This window comes from Leptidea sinapis, chromosome Z (assembly GCF_905404315.1).
Source record: "Leptidea sinapis chromosome Z, ilLepSina1.1, whole genome shotgun sequence".
NCBI classification, from domain to species: Eukaryota; Metazoa; Arthropoda; class Insecta; order Lepidoptera; family Pieridae; genus Leptidea; species Leptidea sinapis.
Window position 1 is genome coordinate 13,875,219 of NC_066312.1, and position 22,096 is coordinate 13,897,314.

A 22,096-nucleotide genomic window follows, 5' to 3' on the forward strand; every position below is an offset into this window, starting at 1 on the left:
TTGAAAGAAATAATTTAATATTTATCCAAGACAACTTTTGTCATCAAGTGCAACATCTTGAAGTTTTGACCTTTCTTTTTCTCGGCGCTGCACCTCGGCAAGCCCGGCATGGTGTGCAGCATGGCAGTTCTCCTTCTTCGCATTGGATTTGTTTGCAAAAATGCGGCGTTGGCTGAAGCTTCGCTGGAGCTCGAGGTGTCACCAACTCTACCTGTTCCACAATTTGGACCTTTATTAGGCATACCGTGGTATTGACATCATAAATAGGGGAAACTACTACAACTTAAAGAATGGCAATAGCCCTCACTATATTATTGCGAGTTTGAAGCTGATGTGTAATTAACAAAATCCGTTTTAATTAACAAAATTAATTTTGTCAAAAAGTAGACATCATTTTGAGTAAATTTGAACATAGTGTAGAACTGGGTCACTAGGTCAGTGATTCAAAAAACTTGAATATTTGATCAAACCAGTTTTTAGCCCAAAAGCTGAATAGCCACCACCTTCAAAGAAAAGCCGCCGGCACGTGTATCTTATGGCACAAACACATAGTCTGGCCAAACAATTGGACGCTGTCCGATACCGGACCATATTCTACCGTTGGTATGTCGCATTGTCCATCGCACAAAATAATAATTATTACTGTCTGGACCATATATAATACACGTGCCGACCGGTGTACGAAGCCTACCCTACGCTGCGGTCTGCATAGCAATGAATACTGCTGATTTGCAGCATATCATTGATATGCTGAAGGCATATACATTGTAGGGAATAGTACGCAACCTTGGGGGACACCAGCGTTTATGGCTTCTAAGTCGCAGCATGCACCGTTAATAACAACCTTAATGCTCCGATCGGCCAAGAAGCTAGTGACCCTTTTGCACAACCTCTCGGCAAGCCCATAGGATGGCAGTTTCACTATATGCCACACCCGATCAAAGGCCTTCGCTATGTCCAAACTCACCACCAACGCCTCTCCCTTCGACTCAACCGCTTGCGCCTATTTATGGGTGAGATATGCAAGAAGATCACCAGCTGAGTGACCCTGACGGAAACCGAATTGGCAGTCGCTTATCAGCTGTTTCTCCTCTAGAAGAGAGACAAGAGCTGGCGGTTGATAATCGACTCATTACATTGGAGAAAATGGAAGTAATGGAAATTGAGAGGTAGTTGGACGGATCCGAGCGTACATCTTTCTTAGGGATCGGGTGCACAAAAGGTGCCTTCCATAATTTCGGATCTACGCCTGACGCATAGCGGGAAATGACGGATAAGGACTGGCGCCAATCCTGAAACTCATGACCGCAACACAATCGGAGGAATGCTATCGGGCCCGCTCGATTTATGAAGATTTAAGCATTAAGCACGGCGCTATGCCGGAATTTTACCTCCGTCATGTATGACTCGCACTGCGGAATATGCGGTGGTGGTGCACCTTGGTCATCCAGAGTCGAGTTGAACGTGAAGAAAGAGGAGGTCAGCTTTCTCTTTTGCGTCATGGGCCAGCGAGTTATCGTCACTGTGCAGTGGCAAAACGTCTGACAGAAGTTTCCTAGGACAGTCTTGGCGAGCGACCAGAACGCACGAGTTCCCAGGAAAGGCGTGCAAGTCTCTTGCCAAGACTGTCCTAGGAAACTTCTGTCAGCTTCGACTTTGCGTCAGCAATAACTCTTTTGAGGGACCTGGAGGCATCATTGTAGTGTTTTTAAGTGCGCAGGAATTCATATCCTTAGATACCACCGCATTGACCCAAGCTTGATAGTACCAGGAGTACTATCAGGCTTTCGGCATGAGGCCATCTTGCAGGAGCGGTCAAACTATTGTTGTGATCTGCCACCGATAGGCACTGAGGAGGATGGAATGAAGAGTAGCATATCAGAAATAGCGTCAGCAGCGGCATCTGGATCATCCAGTGAAAAACAGATCTGCCTCCACAGTGGTAGGGTGCAAAATAATACCGCGTGTCATAGCCATTGGGCGTGGTGGGCGTCAAGAAACACGATCTCTGCAGTGGGGATCGGCTCCAACACGAAATCTCTACCATTTCGATATGCTCGAGGAGCCGGTCAGTCACTGCGTGGGACCTATACAGCCAAGCGTAGAATCGCCGATGGTCGTCGCAGTCTACGCGAAGCTAGATGATGAATAGGTCCTGTCCTTCAAGAAAACTCAGGCGTCGAGGACAGACATCCTCGCTGACGTAAACGCACACGCCTACCCGTGGTATAAAGAAGTGTTCTAGGTTATACCCCGGGTACGAGAGGTAAGATTTATTAGCCAGAGAGGATATCTGTGTCTCGGTCAAATGCCCTGCGTATGATTTCATTAATGCTGTCGTGACGACTGATACAGCTTTTTATTAATATTGAATGTCGTTGTTTTTACATTTAAAAATAACTATCAACGTCAAAATGCTGTTATAAATATCAGTAATTAAATTTTTACCTCATTTTAAAATATGCCCTTATAATTAATATAAAGCTTTTTTTTAATAGACTAACTTATTATGCTTATAAACAATATTCTGTATATATTAACAATATTAGTTCATTAGATACTTTTGTTAATTTAATATGATGAATCAAGGTTTTGTATAATGATCCAATTAGAGAAATAATTTGGGAAAATAATGTGTTTACAGAGACTTAGAGACAGCGTGGGTAGCAATTCAAAGGCACATCTTATTAAATTATATTAAGAGGCTGACAACAGCCAAATAGGCTTTTATTTATTTTTTTGCGTAATCTATATCAGTTTACAGCAGCGAGTAAAATATATGTCAATCTTAAACATATTACTCTTAGCGATTAAAATTAGCTTCGTAGGTTGCTTTAATTTATAACAATAAGTGTCATACTTGTATGTTATTACACATATTGGTTGTGTAAAATTTTAGATCACTCAACTTGTTTTAAAATAATATATTATTTGATGTCCTGTAACTTTTTCAAGTTAAACGCGCCCTGTCATCTTTCTTCTCGTTATTTTCTATGCAGGATGACAGGTCACAGTAACCGCAAAGGAGTATTGCTAGACGGATGCACGCCGGACTTTCAACCGTTTTGCTCCGTCACCCGCTCACCGTTCGATGATTATAATATTTTGTTTGGAGTTTTGTATAAAATTTTTGGTATATGTATAGAGATATCATCAATGAAATTAAATACACAATCACTGCTTCTCTCTAAGAGTGCCATTTATATCCGAAGCGGTGGTAGTGTTACAAGTGACATCAAAAATAATTCTAAAAGAATCAACTTTGAGATATTAAATAACTTTATACCTTGATGGGTGTCTAAAAATAAATACCAAGCACAATAGACTGGTATTATCAAGTTGAGGGCCACCTACATATCACAAAACGTAAGACATGTTTTTGCTGTATGGTCTGTAGAAGTCAAATTCTAAATAGAAATAATAAAAAGATGACTAGATCTTGACATCAGAAAATACATTAGAAATTTGAATAATTTTACACCGTATCTGCTATCTGAAAAAGGAAGGAAAGAGATATAAAAAAGGAACTGAGCTCATTTCATATTTAAATGAGAATTCAGAAAGTATATGTAGAATATCTCCTGGGCTCCTCGCAATAAGGGGGAATACACAAGGTTCTATTCTTGAACCATCTCTCTTCCTTATCTACATCACTGATTTACCTAATCTGGTAATAAATGAATTAGTAATGTTTGCGGATCCCTGTACACTCATATTCTCTAAACTAAAATAAACTTTATACTAGTCTATAATACATTGTACTAAATAATTTAAATATTAATAACTTACTAACGTATTCAATGTATTTTTAATTTCACATCTTTATTAAAATTAAACACCCTACTACCTAACAATGACATATTCTAATCGTGATATAACTGTCTTATTCTTCGTAAGTGTATGTGAATTTGTCAGTGGATTTACATCTTTGCGTCAATTTTATGTAAGCTTGCAGTTGAAGTAAATTAATACACTTTTTCCCCATATTGGCGTTGGACGCTATCTTATCGCAGAAAATATGCGGCGTGCGTAAAAACCTCAATCTCTCAAGTTTATTTACAGTATTCAGCCTCTTAAGGAGAGTCTTTATCAGTAATAAGTAACTGAAAGGTGGGACACGTGTAACATAAGCTCTGTTCAGTGAACGCTAAAAACGTTAAGTCTGTGTGGGTTCACGCGACCCTCGGCAGAGATTTCTGGCGCCATCAAACAAAACAGCCAGTTAATATTTATATATAAGTTTACAGGGTTGGTAAGCTTATATTATTAAAACATTATTCTATTTTACACTAGTTGCTGCCTGCGCCGTCGTACGTGGATGCTGTAAAGCAGCAAAAATTTGGGAAACGGTTGACCCTAAGGGCCACCCGCTAATTCCATTCCTAAACGCTTCAAATTGTACTAATAACGACTGTGAGTTCTTCTTGCTCAAAATTGTAATTTATGTTATTTGAGCTCAAAAAAAAGTTACCTGTTCTATGTTTTTGAGCTCTTAATAAAAGAATTCAGAACATGCATTTGATCAGATATTAAATTTCGGACTAATTTGGAAATCATAAATCATCAAATAAAACTTTAAGAAAACATTTTTTTTTAAATTTTAAACGGCAATAACTTTTGAACGACTGAACCGATTTTCAGGTGGTTGAAATAATATTTGAGTTGCAATTTGATGGAACTCCGAATTATGGAAAACCGAAAAAACTATTTTTTGATTTTACCCGTCTTGACGCTGATCGACGTAGTTTTTTGATTTTAAGACCTGATTCGTTTTTGGAATCGATCGGTAAAGCCATATAAAAATTATTCCAAAAAAAAAAAACACGTAATATGAAAAAAAAATTAAAAACACACACACACACATTCATACAACTGTATGTACGTCTGTACGTACGGACACCTTCGCGGTAATAGTAAGGAAAGTTTCCTAGGACCTTAAAACGTCGAGATCTGAAAACGGGGTAAAACCAATAACTTCCCGAATTTATGAAAATTTCAATTTCAAACCTGCACTATCCTAATAATAGATTTTAGTTAAATATTTCCTCTTTGCTTGGCACAGCCACTTTGTGGGATCAATTACCGGCTGCGGTTTTGCCGAGCCGATACGACTTAGGGACTTAAAAGCTATACATTCGAGCCAACCGTGTGCGGTTGACTGATGCGGTGCGTGCCGGTGCGCTCAACAGCATAGCACTGTCACCGACCATAGCATACTCTCAACATAAAGGCCGGCATCGCTTCTTTAGTCCCCTGCTGGTGCAGATATCCATGGGGGGCTGCCTCACCGCTCCCCATCACGTGAGCTCCCTTGCCCCTCTTTATAAAAAAAAATAAACATTTTAATAACTTTCGTGCTTAAAAATCCTTAATGATGCATGAATTATTCAAGCCGTTATTTATGGATCAATTCACATACCTCAATGTTTCCCGTTCGGTTTGGTTCATCGGTTTGCTTGCCTATTTTCAATATAAACACATCTTTGTCGGGATGTAACACTTTCTGTGCTTGTACGCCTTTGGGGGCGTCTGAAGGTGTTACATTACACACATTGCAGAGAGTGCCGTGAGCTTCGCTTTTCGTATAAGTCATCTCAGAATTTAGGGCTGTACGGTTTGTTAATGATTCACATATGTCATCAGGAATCTGAAACAACGTTTTATAAAAAGGCATACAATCATTTATTGTCTCAAAATTGATTTCTTTAAAATTCTTTTTGATGTCATTTCTAATATACTAGATACTACTACCGCTTCGGAAGCAAATGGCGCTCTGAGAGAGAAGAAGTGGCACAAGAAATTCTCCCAGCTTTGTTTTTATGCGGTATTTTTAATGAAATATACAATAATGTACTGTCATTGCTATTGCTATAAAATAACCATAATCTAGTCCCAGGCTGTCCGATCTGTCTGGCTGATCGAGCTGTGGAGTAGTAGGATTTACGACATAGCCCTTTTTTAATGAAACATTTAAAATTATTTTGTATATAATGCCTGAACAGTGGCTGGGACTTTATTATAAAAGTGTAAATGTATACACTTTACACCCTTAAAGCTGTTAAAAGATCTTATGAAGCCTACTAGAATTAGTTACAAGAAATCCCTTACTTCTAGAGTTATAATAATGAAATATATTATTATATATTATATATTTTTTTGTAATTGGAAGTACTACGAGATATTGTCTCGCCATATACCTACTACGAAGTACTTGGAGCACGTTGCAAACAGAAAGAAGAACATCTTTCTTGTTAGTATTCATTCACGCAGGCACATCAAATATGTTATAACAGATACGTAAACTTCTGTATTTTTTCAATACCTAAACAACAGAATTCAATATTAACTTATTGATAGGCATTTACTTATTGATTTTCAATAATTGTTCCACTTATACACACGTCTAACACTATTTGACGTACCCGAAATCTTGTAAATATATCTTGCATCTCTCGTAAGCTGCTGAAACGATTTTAATGAATACACGGGGCTAGCTCATCACTGTGAAAACGTGTTTAACCGAGTTTTCCGTTAGCAGAGCCTTGCCATTGACGCCCTGTATTTTAATTATATCACTGACAGTAACTATAAGGAAACGCTACAAAAAATTTCGAGAGCCTCGAAAAACGAAGGCGCGCTGCTTTATTTAGGTAAATGCCACTAGGATTGATTATATTATATGTTATTATAATCCCCGTGTGTACAGAATGGGACAGGGCGCCATGTCGATTACGTGACAGTGACGTATCAATGACAATTGACGTCAGGTCCCCGGAGACAGGTCAGCCTGTCTGGTGACATCACGTAGGTATTGTCAATATTACAAATATTAATACCCACGGCAATTATTCAGCTTTCTATACGACGTGACATCTATTACGACTTTTCTCCCCCACGCAGCCTTATCGGAAGATGCGTCCAAGAATAGCGAGCTGCGTTTATTTTAAGAAAAGGGAATAGAAGGGCTCCTCGATATAATCCTCGGTTGAGAATGAATTGAAGAACTATTAATGTACTTCCAAGTATATTCTGAGCGAATTGATGAGGGTAGTCTTGCATTATGTCGCAGTTATGTTTAGATATAGGTGGGCGTTTTACATTTTACATCAATTTTCTCATACAAAAGAATATATAATAAAGAGGGTATAGAGTAGATGTTTCTAAAACTATATAGAGGTAATGTTTGTGAGGTAGTCCAGAGCGTATTGGGTCACGGATGTTTAAAGAACAACATGATTTTATCATTTCTCTAAACAAATCTAGTGATTTGATCAAATGCCAGGGTTGGTTCCGTTAAATGACAATGAGTAACGCGACTAGAAGTGGTGGTGGTGAAATGGGTTGGCGGGACATGTCCGTGTTTTTTTTTAATAATATGGGCCCCTCCTATTTGGCCTTTAGATAAATTTTTATATGTTTGAGGTAAGGTTACATTAATTTAATTTTCAAGAGACTGGTGCGTTATCTTTTCATGGGAGTGGAGGAGTGAGCCAGGGGACAGAAGACATCTCCCTCCCTCCCCCTTCCCCTCTTACCCCCCCTCAACCTGCGACACGATACTAAATTTTTACCAAATTATGTCTAAGTCTTACCAAATAAACCTTATAAATACCAAAGAAAATACTTTTTGTCATTTCACAAAACCAATTCTGGCATTTGGTCAAATAACTAGATTTGTTTCGAGAAACGATAAAACCGTGTTGTTATTTTAACATCCTCCGAGATTTGACCAAACCACTGTTTTTATCATACTAATATAATAATAAGTCTAAGCATGTATTAATTTAAATTTTAGGATATTTTTTCACATTATAACGTTGTATTTTATTTTTAAAATAATATTTTTAGGGTCCTATGATCTGTTGTCTTTATAAGTTCTTTTAATAACAGCAATTAACAATGTTAGAACATACTGCAGAAACTCAGGTACATAAGCAACTAAACATCCTTTTAACAAAATGAAATTTCTAAAGAAAATAAATTTATTGTGAAAGAATAGGATAATTTAATATAAAGTATGACCTCCTCTGCTATTTAGAACTTGTCGGCAACGATTATTCATTGAATTAATGAGACCGTTCATGTCATCTTGCGCTATTCGCTCCCTATGGAATTGTAGCAATCCTTCAGCTGTTGGGTTGTTGTCACTCGGTCCAAGTCCTTCAAAACACGTCTCTGGAGCATGTAACATGCGTGCTCGATGGGGTTGAGGTCTGGCGATTGTGCAGGCCAGTGCAATACCCGGACGTTCTCCATTGCCAAGTATTGACTGGTTCGCCGAGCTATATGTGAACGCGCATTGTCATGCATTAACGTAAAATTTGGAGCCAAAGGTTTGTGCAAATGGATGGACTGGGAATATCCTCAACGTAATTTTCAGCATTCATGTTTCATGGTTCATGACCCTTTAAATACTTTTGTAAAATGAACAAATAAGAGCGATATAAAAAATTGTGGCTGTCATAGCGCTTGTTACTCGGATCTTACGCTGAGATCTAAAGAGCGTACTTAGTCTTTGCTCAGACTTTACTAACACACAACTTAGCTCAGTCTAATAAGCTTAGCAATAGCATAATCTTTAATTTCGTTTATTAAGCTAAGACAGGCCAATGCTTTTGCATTGGGCTGTCAAGTTCGCGTTTACCACACTCAGCTAAGTGTTACGTAAGTAAAATCGGAGCATAGTCTAAGTACGGGCTATAGATCTCAGACTATGTATGAATGATTGATGCGAGTTGAAGAAGTCTAGTCAAGTATGACAGGATCGTCGCGAAAGAAGGCCTATAGAGTCTACCTAGCCCGAAACAAAAGTGAAAAGTATGTATGTATATCAAATGCAAGTCGACTTGCCCACCGAGGGTTCACTATTTTTTTTTATAAATTAATTATTAATGTATAGTTTTCCCATATATGTACATATATACATATGTACTTGTAGTATAAGACATTATTACTTGCCAAATATGAGTTCGAGACGAAAATGTGTTTCGAGAGACTTGACTTGCCTTATAATTTCCACTCGATACCTCCACGCGTTACCGAGATCAACTGTTTTGACAGACAAACGGAACGACTATTTGCTTTTGAGGTAGGTACGGAAAGTTGAAAATTTATACGCTTAGACGGTTAATTCTCGCAAAAGTACAAATTCGAATAGATTACTAAAGTTACTATAATTTTCGGCTAACTATATTTAATTGCAATCCTAAATAGGCGATTTCTTTCTTTTAGCATTTCAAGGACAAATAAAATAATTATTTGATAGAAAACTTACCGTATAGATTAGTTTATAGCCACTGTCCCATAACAACATTATAGCTACTTCACTACCGCTAGAATTAAAAAACTTACCACAGAAACGATGTTCTGGACTCCCGTTTAAATGGTTAATGGACAAAAAAAATTATAGTGATAAGGATATCTTTTAATTTTATGTATTTTTTTTTTCATTCTAATGCAGAATGCATTAGTTGCGTTATTATTATGAGACCATCGACCATCTAGTAATTATTTTTTATTGAATTTACACATTTGTTACAAAACTTCACTATTTGAATGCAACTTTGTCGTTTAAATTCCAAGATTTCTGTTTATAGATACCTAAATGCTTGTGTACAATCAATATTTTTTGCTTCAAAACAAGATGGAGATAGTGTTGCCATGTCAAATTATTACATTTCACAATTTAACCCGACAAATATTTTATCTTTTTGATTTATCCCTACTAATATTATAAATGTGACTGTATGTTTCTTTGTTACGTTATCACGTCTAACCACTAAAAAAACTTTGATGTAATTTACTACAGATATAGACAAGAACTTGGAAAAGGACATCGGCAACTTCTTATCTTGAATAAGGGGTTGAAATAGGGGGTGGAAGTTTGTATGGAGGTTCGTCATTATCAAAGATGACACCATGTAACTTTGGATAAGAAATAAATAAATATTTGTTCTAGCGTTTTTGAAATTTCGACCTGTGTAGGATTGAAATAAGGGATGAAAGTAAAAAAATAGAACGCTTAAAAGTATCTAACAGGAGTAGGTAGTTTAAGAAAAAAATATTTTTCACATGGCAAACTTTATGTGGCGAGTATCAAACCCGCAAAATTTAAGGTAAGCAATTAAAATAAGCAAAAAAAATTTAGCAAAGGATGGAGAAACAAAATAAAGTAGTTTATAAAAATGTTATAAAATTAGCAATTTATTATTAGTTAGCCGTAGTAGTTCGTATATGTATTATGTGCAAACTTTTCTAAGAAATAAAATTTGCTGCCCATTTGAATTGGAATTGTTTCAATTTCACGCGGACGAAGTCGCGGAAAACGCTTATTTTCTGTCTTACTTTGGAAATCCTAACACGAAAAAATTTTATTTTTCGGATTAATATATGACTAATAATGTGGCTTTCTATTGATAACAAAATTTCCAAAATCGGTTCAGTATATCCAGATATTATCCTCTACAACTTCACTAACTCACAAACTGTACCTGTTTATAATATTAGAACACCTAGATTAAAAGAGCTTAAAATCTACTTAATTTTATAACCATTTTTTTACAATTAAGCGTTGTAAGTGGATCTTATAATACTATAAGTATTGTTACTTATGCGTTGGGGGAAAACTTGACTATGTCTGAATACTTATAATGACTTAAAACTAATAAATTATAGAAACTTCAAAGTAAAACTAACATTAAATGAAATAAATTTCTACACATACGTAAGGAATAAGTATAATTAAAAAGGGGTGCATGGAAATCGGGGGGATAAAGGATAGGAAAGGAAGGGAGGAGAAATAGGGAGCCAGTTTTCAGGCTGGCGCTCAAAACGAATCCAATTAACAATGTTGGTTTTACATTAATTTGAACCTAGCGAGAACTCTGTCTGCGTGCGTATGTATGTGTATACATTAGAACTGTGTGAGTTCTATCCAATTGTGGTTTGTAGTTGGTACTTGTGCCTTATTAAGCTCAGGTAATATTTCGTGAGTGATTATTTATTAATTAATCGACTTCTTTAGTTAACTTAATATAATAATTTTCAAAATATAAAATAAAAGTACACGCATAATATATTATCTTTAACTTCGTCATATATCTGGCAATACTACCCAATCGTACTTATTAGAGACAATGGAACAGTTTCTTGCAATAGTTTATAAAGAATTAGTTCTGTGAAAGATGGCGAAGAGATGGTAAGTATCCATTTACATCTTCCACTCATTACATTTCTTCAATTAATAAATTACTCAGTACTATAATTTTATTGTATAATTTAATGGCAATACATTGGTTATTCCAATATGACCTAACACATACTCAAAATTTTCATTTTATTTTTCGTTACTTGTCGTTTATATCCAAATGAAATATATAAAAAATATCATAACATACTTAATAATATCAGTACATTCTTATATTTTTTTAATTAACTATTTATTTTATTACAACTGTTCAGAACAGAATCTATATCTGATTTTATTAAGAAGTAAGGAACGAATGCATATAAGCATCTGTAAAGTTAAATAATTATTGTAAATAAAGTACAATACAAACGTCATATCTAATGGAAACTTTATTACTAAACTCTTCCTTCCGTTCATTCGTTAGTCTTTACCAAATTAAGTCATAAATGTATTACTTGAACATTCCTAGAAAAAAACCCGTTTCATCCTTGAACTACCAGGACACAGTATTTCCACATTTGTAATATATTCAATTGCCCCAATAACATTAGGAACACTCTTTTACAATTTTTCAAGGTGTGTGCTATCACACTTATACTACAAACACTTATATAAATATATTGTGTATAATGTAATATTCACCCGGTTGAGATTTGACACTGGATCAGTGAATTCTCGCGATCGCGAATAGTTTTTTGGTAACCGGCATTGTAATGTAAAAAAACTGAGTTTATTAGTTAAACTTACAATTTACTTACAATTATAATTATTAATTATAAGCAACGCATGTAGAAAACCGAGTGTACATAGATGTCAATAAATATGTATAAAATCGATATTTTAATTGTTGCTTAGGAAAATATTTATAAATCATGTTTTTCTGTTTGATCAAAAACAACAACCTGTTATTCGTTTGACTTCATTAAAGATATTTATATTATTACCCTTTACCTTTTTTGTGTTTGTATTTAAAAAATATACAAACAGCTGAAAGCTCTTTCTTAATGTCAATAATGCTTGAGGCAATTACTTCGTTAATTAAAGAAACCTCATAGGCGACTGTTGCAAACGTAGATGTTGAAATTGTTTGTGTAAACAAAAACAAAATGAAAACAACGTTGGCTAATTTATTCTCATTTCTGTACAAACTTCTGTCGTTTCTAAGTATTTCTTTTATTCAACTTCTTTCTATAACTTTCCAATGAAAGGTTAAAGGTAGCCCCAGATTGTTAGGAAATTTTGTTGGAGTTACGCATGACGTACCAAGTAATAAATTTAGGCTAATTTATTCTGATTTCTGTACAATATTCTGTTGTCTCTAAGAATTCATTGTGATAAATTTCTTTTCGTGGCATCCAATGAAAGGTTAAAGGTAATTAGATTAATATCGAATATGTTAAAGAACAAAATAATTTTGAAGATTTAGAATCCGCGAAACTAGTGACAGAGCATCTAAGTCCGTATTTCATAAGGCGTCTCGTAAATACGTAATGTGTTGCCCTTAGATCATTTATACGTCAACAGAGACTGTGACGGGTGTGAAAACGTCGATAAAAATTGTGATTGACAGATAACCTCTATTTTTGAGCAATGCACGCAAACTAACTCAAAGTGACATACAAATTGCGAGTAGTAAAAGGTAGCCTGTCAAACCTTTGTCGTTTAATGATGAATGAAATGGAAATTAAGAGTATTAATTTCGCTTAGTTCTGAAAATTTTATACTAATAACTAACTTGAAATCTGGAGTAGCTTCTACGATGAAGCTGAAACTTCTCTGAATGTTGAGTACCGACGTTGACGAGTGTTACGTACAGCAGGGAAATGCTTTGTCGATGTACTATGCTTTGAGGAAATTACCCCTTATGTTGGAGGATCGGTTATGTTTAAGGCGTTCAAACTTCCAGCTATCGTACTGAGAAAGTATTAACTAAAAAATGGGCACTATAATTGCAAAAAGGTATATAACAGAAATGCATCGTCATAATCCACACTGAGTGCAATTGGTGAAGCATGGAGATAATGCTCAGGCCCATCTAAAAGAAGGTTGTTTGCATGAGTTTGTTTTTCATTGTTTGGATTCGCCAGTGCCAGAGTTCTTAAATTAAACCCATTGAGCACGGCTAGGTCATTCTAAAAGGACCGTATGTCCAACCACTTCCACAAAACATCAGGAAGCTTAAATCTATAAGTGGGAACACATTCCACTGAACATCATAAAAAACCCCTGGCAGAAAGCATGCCAAGACGATTACATGCCAAAATTACTGCAAGAGGCCATATTGTAAAGTTATTTTTATATACCATAAAATACTTGCATTCTAAATTTCATTTTACTCATAAAAATGTACATTTAAACACGGCCCATTTTATACATTGATTAAAACATCGATTCCAGAATTTAAGTATTAAAAGCTAAATTCTCATTCCTAATAAGAAATTTTTAGTCATTTATCGTAATGAGTTAATGCCATACTAAAAATATTAATATTATCCATGGAAAAGCCAATGACCACAAGGTGCCCGTTTTTTGCAGAGGAGAATATAAACATCCATAATTCGGAAACAAACATAATTTTTTTAAGAAAATACTTGAAATACCCATAAATTCTGAGCGGCACTACAATTGCGCTCTTCACCTTGAGACTTACTATCTTAATATTAAGTCTCATTTGCCCAGTAATTTCACTAGCTACGGCGCCAGACCGAAACAATAGTGTTTAAACATTACTTCTTCACGCCAGAAATAGGCGCCGTTGTGCCTAATCTAGTGCAAAGGCATCGGCATCCTGTGCAAAGAAGCCTATTCCACTGGTATTCAAATCTTAGTCGTGGTGGACTTCAGGTTTCATGACGTCACGCCACAAAAGTTTCTAATTTAATATTTTTAATTACATATTTATTTTAATTTCAAATACAATTTATCTAGGTTTTTCGCGGCAGTAATTGGTATTGCGTGTATTGGCTATAAATATTTAAGTAATGGCCAAAACCCAATGGAGTTAGAACATAATTGGTATTATCTCACGCCTAAAAAACCTCCAATATTGGACAGTGGCGAACCTTTACATGATCCTGTCTACGTGACACCTGACTTCAGAGAAGAAGAACCACCTTATAGAGCAAGAGTTAAAAAATATCCTGAAATGCATAGGCCTATTCGTATATCACCTGCTCTGATGACGACAAACTATCTTCCTAAAGTGGTAAGTAAATATTTTAAATGTTACTAGTAAATCGACGTTATGTAAACGATGGGTTTGATTGTATAGCACTACCCGTAATTAATTAAAACTTATATAATATAAAATATATGACATATAAATATCGTTGAAACAGAGGTTTCAGATATACGCGCCTGCCTTTGAACAGAGAGTAGGCTATGTTTTAAGTTTAAATGTCCCTTGAGCACTCCACAGTATGGTTGTTCAATGCTGGAAGTTTCTAACACGTGGATTTTCAATACAATACCTAAACATCCCAAAAAGTATAGAGACTCCTTCTCTCCGCAACGGCAAAGGGATAACATACTAAAGTGTTAACTCTACAATGTATGTGCCTTAGTGAACGGAGCTGGTATTGAGAAGACCCCGCCCAGAGATAAGAACAGTAATACACGTGCGGCTGAATTTGCGCGTTATACAGTTACAATCGGTTGTTTAAAGCTAAGAACAGTATTGATTTGCTGAGCACATCAAGCATTTTAGAGGTCAATGTTGTCCTCGTTGCACACAACTTCGTTAGATATATCATCAGCTCTAAGTCTACCGATAAAGGCTATGCCATTGGGAGTGTTCTCAAATAATAAAACAAGGCTAGCTATCAAGCAAGTAAAAATATAAAAATACATCCCACAGCCTTCCAAAAGAGCTACTCATAAAATACTACTCAGAACAAGCTCTACGGCTCGAAGGACCACATAACTCTGAGTGAGACTAATAATAAGATAATATATTAACAGATTGATTAAGAAAACAGTCCGTATTGTCAGATTAGGATATCTGTTCACCTCTTAACTACTCATAGCAGATAATAGACAGCTTAGCGATATAAAAATAATTGTTATGTAAATGTGAACATACATTTTACAGGACAAAGGACCAAATTTACATTGTACATGCGTTACAGTATATAAGCGATTGACACCCCTTGGAATGTGCGCAATTCTAACTACACGACATTTTATAACGACTGCTTCGTCCACCGAACTAGTTCTAAAAGGACATCGCCATTTAAACACTTTGGAAAATATATTAGGAGTTTGGTATGACTCTAATGTGTGGAACACAAATTCTTCGTTGTATATGTCAGTATCCCGGATTCACTATCATCCAGAGGTGAGAATTTGTTCAAGTAGCGAAAAATTTGAGGTTCTGCAACAATAAGGCTCCTTTTAAGACTCTTATTTTCTTTTTATTATTAAGTTTTTAGTGGATCCTGATGTCACTGTTTTTGTTATGAGGATAATAGGAGGATTCAGAGAATGCAGTTTACCTAATAGTAGAATTATTACTGCTAAAAACAATTCTTAACTTAAAAGTAGTTTTGCAATCTCTAATACTGTTATTTTTATAATTATATAGTAGTAGTATAGTCCCGACCCTTGCCTTGTTTTACTCTTCGCTTCATCTATAGAAACTAATTTTATATTCAATTGCATTTACAGTGGATCTATCACATGAAATAGGTAAGGGTTTTACTGGCGAAAAATGTTCATATTTTCAACACCAGAGGAAAAGCAAGAGGCCTTTTAAAAAAGTGCATGCGTTTTTTTAAAAGAACCCAAATTGCATCAGGTCAAACAAAACTTCAGAATACTCCTCGTGCGGTACAAGCGGTAGAAGACACAATGATGTCTCTATGCAACGACAATTCTATTCTATCGCACATCTACGTTGCACGTGGTCAAATGTTAAGCTGATACTATAGTGCGTCAGACCAGGAATGAAAGCAAGAGTAGAGTATTGTAAAATACTAGAATATGGACCGGCTTGAAGTATTGCCGTACTCTATTTATGACCCCCAGTTTTTTGCTAACCAATTTGGCTTCGCCTTCTAGATGACCGTGGAATTGGCAATCACTCAAGATTTTGAGACCCAGTATTCCGATATTAGGCGAGGTATTAAGGGAAGTGTTTGTATTTAACGCACCAAACTGTTCTGGGAGTTACAAGGTTCCTTTAGTCAATTCCGCGACCTTCTTAAGCAAGACTTCAAGATAGAAGCTAAGACACTAGTTTCTAACGGTTTTGGTTGACCATTTCCTGTAAGAAACCTGCATTAAAAACCACCAGTACTGAGCACACAGCTTTGGGGAACTCCAGCGTTCACGAGCTTTTGGTTCGAGTATTATACGTTGACAATAACTTGAATGCTGCGTCCATTGAGCAAGCTGGTGGTCCACTTGCATAAACGATTGGCAAGCCCAAATATGGATGTTTCGGGAGAAGTGCTTGCGCCATACACGGTCGTCGCTATATTCAAATTAGCTGCTAGACCTTTTCCAATGCCTTCTATCGCCGCCGCCCATCTATGTGTTAGTTATATATTTTTATGTTATATAGTACCGACACAGGGCATGAGAAAAAGACATCAGGACTGGCTAAGCTACAAAAAACAGTATCTCTATAGTTCCCACACATAAATGCTTTTCAAATAATGGCTTTTCGAAGTAGACCTATCATAGCGCAGATGTATTAAGCTTTGTCTTTGTTTCGTTTCTGCACTATTTTTTTACGATACCCTTAGATATACCCCGTTCTTTTTTGGTTTGTTTTGTACTCTTATATTTTTATATGAGTTAAGTTATTTAAGTGTATCCTGTGAGTGTTTTATGAAATAAATGTTTTTCTTTCTTTCTTTTCCTTCTATATATTGATATCAATGTGAATTGTCCCATAAATAATATTTTAGTTGATATGAATTTGGCGAAATTGCTTTTATAGTTATCTAGCCTTTTTTGGACGAGACAATAACATAATAATTTATTATTATAAATTATTTTTGTAAACTATGTTATGTTATAAAAATTGACGATGTTTAAGCTGAACATAGACTTCATAATACAGAAACAAATGTATAATATTTATTACAGTTTCATAGACCAGATAAAGCGAATAGATCTCATCCACTGCCCGCTACTTTCGATTTAGCTGTTTGGGCGTCAACCAATACTTTATACGGATGGTATACCTGGAAAACCAGTGCTACATACTGTCCACGAGCAACGTCATCAGAGTAAGTAGCATCTTGTCTATTAGTAGCCTATTGAGTTCTGCAACTAACTGACTAATGAGAAGCAAACTATATCTTATTATTAACTAGCTGGCACAACAGACGCTGTTCTGTCAATAGAAAAAAATATGTAGATATTCGGGAATAATGTAGTCTGAAGCCATCGGAAATGCGTAATTTGATTAATGAGTTAAAAATGTAACAAAAATGTATTTCTGAATGATTTTATAGTATAATGAAGTTATAAAATGATAAGGATTAATATCTCTATCGTACTAGAATCAACTCAAAGAGTGCGCGCAGGGTATGTAATACTATGCAGTTCGCTTATGTTATTAGCGCAAGAAAAACAAAGCTGACCAAACAATTTTCTGTCTGAACTTCATCTTAAAATCTTATAACACGCGAGGTCATAAAAAAAGTTTGGTAAATTCGCTTTCTCTTTTGCCATATAGGCAAGAGTGTAATTTTTCAGGACGATAATAAATTAGTCTGCAATATTGCCGTTTGCCGAGAGGTCGGCAGCATCATTCATCCAACACCACGTTAACATATTATTATCGAATGTGTGGTTTAAAAAAGGCCCAAATCCAGTTGAATATTGTAAATATGCCACTGCAACGTTTCAAGGTATTGATGGTCAAAGTATAAGATTCTGTGAAGGGTCCTGATCTCACAAAAGTCCGTGTTAAGCACCTCTTGCCATGTGTAGCCTCCGCAAGAAGTGGAGTTTTAACTTTCCCAAAATACGACGGCCCATGAGAGATAAACAATGCAGTATGATGAATGAGGTTGAAATTGACTTAATTTAAATACAAAGACTTAAAGACTTAATATAATAAAGGTAATAATCCTTTTCACTTCAATACTACGTGAAAGAATTTTTTCATTCATTTTCAATAGTCTTATATTTATGTGTGATATTTTTTCGATATTTCTTTCAGGTATACGAAAAAGGCAGCAACACCAAGCGGAGAGTTATTTCAAGTCGTTGGGACTCAGTTTATGTGGGCACATAAAAGAAAGCCAACACCGTTTCATAAATATTTTGTAAGAACGACGGACTTCACAGACCCTTGTCCAAAGGTTTTTTATATATTATTTTTTCTTAAACCTTTAATTGACGACATCATTTTAATATAGAAAGGACACACATTGGGTTCTGGCGTATTTTGTAGGTGTTAACCGAATGCATGAGCCCGAGACACCATTTACAATTTATCTAAGCCTACAATAATGAAATTATCTCAAAATATATTGCTAAAAAAATTCAAATCCAGATGTCTTATTAGTTTTTTTTGTTCAAATTTTGTACATTCTTAAAAATCCGAGCAGGGCTCGGTCGTCCAGATATTAATTTATAATCATAAACACACTTTTTTGTTGCAGACTGAGTGGGGTTGGTTCCTATGCTTACCCGCTGGTCAATGGGGAAAATTCGGTATGGATTCTGGAAGCCCTTTGCTGCGAACTTTTGCACTTTTATACCAAAATTCTATATACGATTATCGACTTGAAGGTTTAGTGGGAATACATACACTTTCCATGCATTTGCGCTCGAATGATATAACTTTATATTTCATTAATTTGGATACCCATCGAGTATTAGATTTTCTGTATGATGCCTACATGGGAAAACTTCCTTACGAATATCTAGATTATAGATTCAACGATTCCCAAATGCAAGCTCCTCGGCCAAAGCCATGGGCAAAAATAACAACCAATTACGAACAAGGTCAACAGCACCCTATAGATTTTTATTATTGGTGGAATTAGAGTGGAATTTCTTACCGAACTCTAGTCAAGATAGAATCCGATATCAGTAATTTTAATATGACATCGTGCGGTAAAAAGCTATATAATGGAAAGAGTGCTGAATTCCCTAATAGTTATTTATGCAACTGTTGTGTAATAAGGGGTATTAAAACACGAATTTGATAAAAGTATCACATAAGTGTTTTAATACCTAATAATTTACAGTTGCATACAAGACTTTATCTACATCCATAGTATGAATCCTCTGTAAAAGATTCTGAAACAGTTAGCATACTGCTAACAATAAAAAAGCCAGTACTAGTAACCATTACATCATCCAAACGAGTGATGTAATGTTGTACTGAATTTCATTACAACACTCGTTTGGATGATGTAATGGTTATTAGAACATTGGGTGTTTTAATGTTGGCAATAAGCCAGCTGTTTTAGAATCTTTAATAGAGGATTTAAAGCTTGGGTGTAGATAAAGAATAATTCGTATCTTATTAGGTTAAGCAGATATTATGTAATGTTATGAATAATGTATTCAAATTAATAAAAATACCTGGAAGTTGAGTCTATTCAGTCCTTCTCCTTGAGCACCAAAGCCGCATGTTTCAGAACACACAGATTCGTTTTCATCACAAGTACAGTGGCTTTGCAGCTTTATCTGTGACGGAGTCAGCTTTGGGGGTTTTGATGTACTTTTTGGTACCCGTATTTTCACCTATATTTATGTTATATTGGTATAGAAATATCGCAAATTACAAGAATAACATATGATTCGACAAAAGGTTCCTACATTATAAAACGTAACATTAATTTGATCATAATTCGTATTCGAAGTGTTGCGACTGAGCATTGGGGCTAGTGATCACTCACTACTAGGTGACACAATAGGAACATTACTCATATGGAATTCCTATGTTTTCATTTCAAAATAATACAAAATATGAAACCAATCTATTGCGTGTAAAAGCTACATAGTACGAATAAATACATACAATAAATAGAAAAAAAAAAATCGTACGGTACCTCGTTTCCATTGAAAATAGCACCAATTTCTTCGTATGGCTTTCGAGTAGTAGGCTTATCACCAGATTTTGCCATATTAAAATTCGCTGAAGATAAGAAAAACACTTAAAATTTTGAAAGAATGACTTGGATTGTTGACAATCTTGTCTTGTTGCTTTTACACGCTTTTTACTTACAGATAGAAAAAAAGATCTTAATGATTAAAAACTTCACAGACAGAAGACAGTCTGTGAGCCACACCAAAGTCACAGACAACACTTTGTGTGGTTTAAAGTTTAAAAAATAAACAATGCGAGATTACTCATGGCCTCATAAAATATGTTATGAGTATTCGTTCTATTTAATGAGCATTTATCAGCGTTTCTTAACATAAGTATCGATTTAATCCGAACAATAAAATATCTATAAATTTAAAACAACTGGTGAGCAGTTTTTATATTAAATTAAAAAATAAACTATTCAATTACAAAACAATACCTAATTTAAACATGCATCATATTAATATACCTATTTTAAAATGATTAAACCAAAAAAAAATCTATATAAGACATTGAAGTTAGTCTCAAATGAAAAAAATATTTTGATTCGGTGAATGTGTGAGGTAACAAACACACAAAAAATAAAAGAGTACAGTGTGTACTGTGTATATCTATTATGTATAGGTACCACTTCTTAATTGAATGTAGTCGAAAACACAGTAAATCCAATAGTTGTTGGGCTGTCTTATTGTTGACGAATCTATATTTAATTCGTAAAGTTAGTTAACAATTATAAAAGAAACCTTTTTTGGAATACATACAACTGTTTTTCAAAAAGTGCAGCTTAAAATTAACACCAAAAACTTACGTCTGAGATCTTTTGAAATTGAGACTTTAAATACTTCCTTAAAAATGACCCGTAGACTTGTAATTTGTAAAGAAAGGAAACAAACTTACGACATATTATATTATTTTATTAGAGCTAAAAGAAATAACTTGAATTCAAATTTTTTAAGTAGAGGAAATAAGCTCTATGAGCAAACACCTCTGCTATTTCCTATACTACCAAAAACTACAGAGAAAACTAAAATAATATTTGTAACACTTCCCAGGTTAATCAAACATTTGTTATTTCATGATTCATGAAAGTTTTCATGTTACGATGTCTCCGCCTTAGTGGCTACACAATTTTGTCCGAATCTGAATTTTAACGCCTACAGCATATCAATAGCAAAAGTGTCTTCTAACGTCATTTTCCTGTGTACCGAACACTGTTTAATTGTCTGTATTATATTATGTTTAGTCTTAGCTTTGCTTTTAGTCTTTGATTCTGTTATCTTGTGAAATAGAATGAAATATTTTTATTTACGCAAACTTATACATACAAACGACCGTACGGGTCAACTGGTGTTAAGTGATCACCGCCGCCGAAATTCTGTTGCAACGTCAAAGGAATCACAGGAGCGTTGCCGGCCTTTAAGGAAGGTGTACGCGCTTTTTTTGAAGGTAACCACGTCGTTTCGTCTCGGAAACACCGCACAAGGAAGCTTATTCCATAGTTTTGTAGTACGTGGTAGAAAGCTCCTTGAATACCGCACTGTGTAGGACCGCCACCCACCCAGAAGGTGGGGATGATATCCTAGCTTATGGCGTGTGGTGCAAAGGTGGAATTCGGCGGCAGGAATCAGGTGAAACAGCTCTTCGGTTCACTCCCCGTGATAAATGCGGTAGAAGTCACACAAGGAAGTGACATCTCTACGCAACGCCAAGTGATACAGCCGTTCACAAAGCTCCTCAAGTCCTCGACAATTCGAGCTGCTTTGATAATAATTAATATATATTATAATAGTTATAACACCAGTTGACAAAAGAGTCAGTTCACGAAACAGCCTTGCACGCGTCTGCTT

The 22,096-nt window shown here is 35.4% G+C and overlaps 1 protein-coding gene and 1 long non-coding RNA gene across 2 annotated transcripts; one reads left to right on the plus strand and one right to left on the minus strand.

Annotated features, from left to right (window-relative positions):
• On the minus strand, positions 1-20,373 carry LOC126978563 (uncharacterized). The gene is made up of 4 exons (XM_050827512.1): positions 20,212-20,373; positions 19,742-19,903; positions 5,420-5,647; positions 1-211 (listed from the first exon to the last, which is right to left on the minus strand). Exons 1-4 carry the CDS (start codon positions 20,284-20,286, stop codon positions 44-46), a joined length of 633 nt encoding a protein of 210 aa, XP_050683469.1. The 5' UTR covers positions 20,287-20,373; the 3' UTR covers positions 1-43.
• LOC126978571 (uncharacterized) lies at positions 17,292-19,134 on the plus strand. Its single transcript, XR_007732638.1, has 3 exons — positions 17,292-17,424; positions 18,366-18,507; positions 18,811-19,134. It is a non-coding gene; the product is annotated as an uncharacterized LOC126978571 (long non-coding RNA).
• Positions 20,374-22,096: the final 1,723 nt, after the last annotated feature.

What these genes read in the sequence shown, in the direction of transcription:
- LOC126978563 (XM_050827512.1), bottom strand. Translation starts at nt 20,286, where the DNA reads ATGGCAAAATCTGGTGATAAGCCTACTACTCGAAAGCCATACGAAGAA. An exon ending in CTATTTTCAATGGAAACGAG is followed by an intron (nt 19,904 to 20,211) that starts GTACCGTACGAT and finishes ACATAAATATAG; the next exon opens with GTGAAAATACGGGTACCAAA. An exon ending in ACCGAACGGGAAACATTGAG is followed by an intron (nt 212 to 5,419) that starts GTATGTGAATTG and finishes ATTGTGGAACAG; the next exon opens with GTAGAGTTGGTGACACCTCG.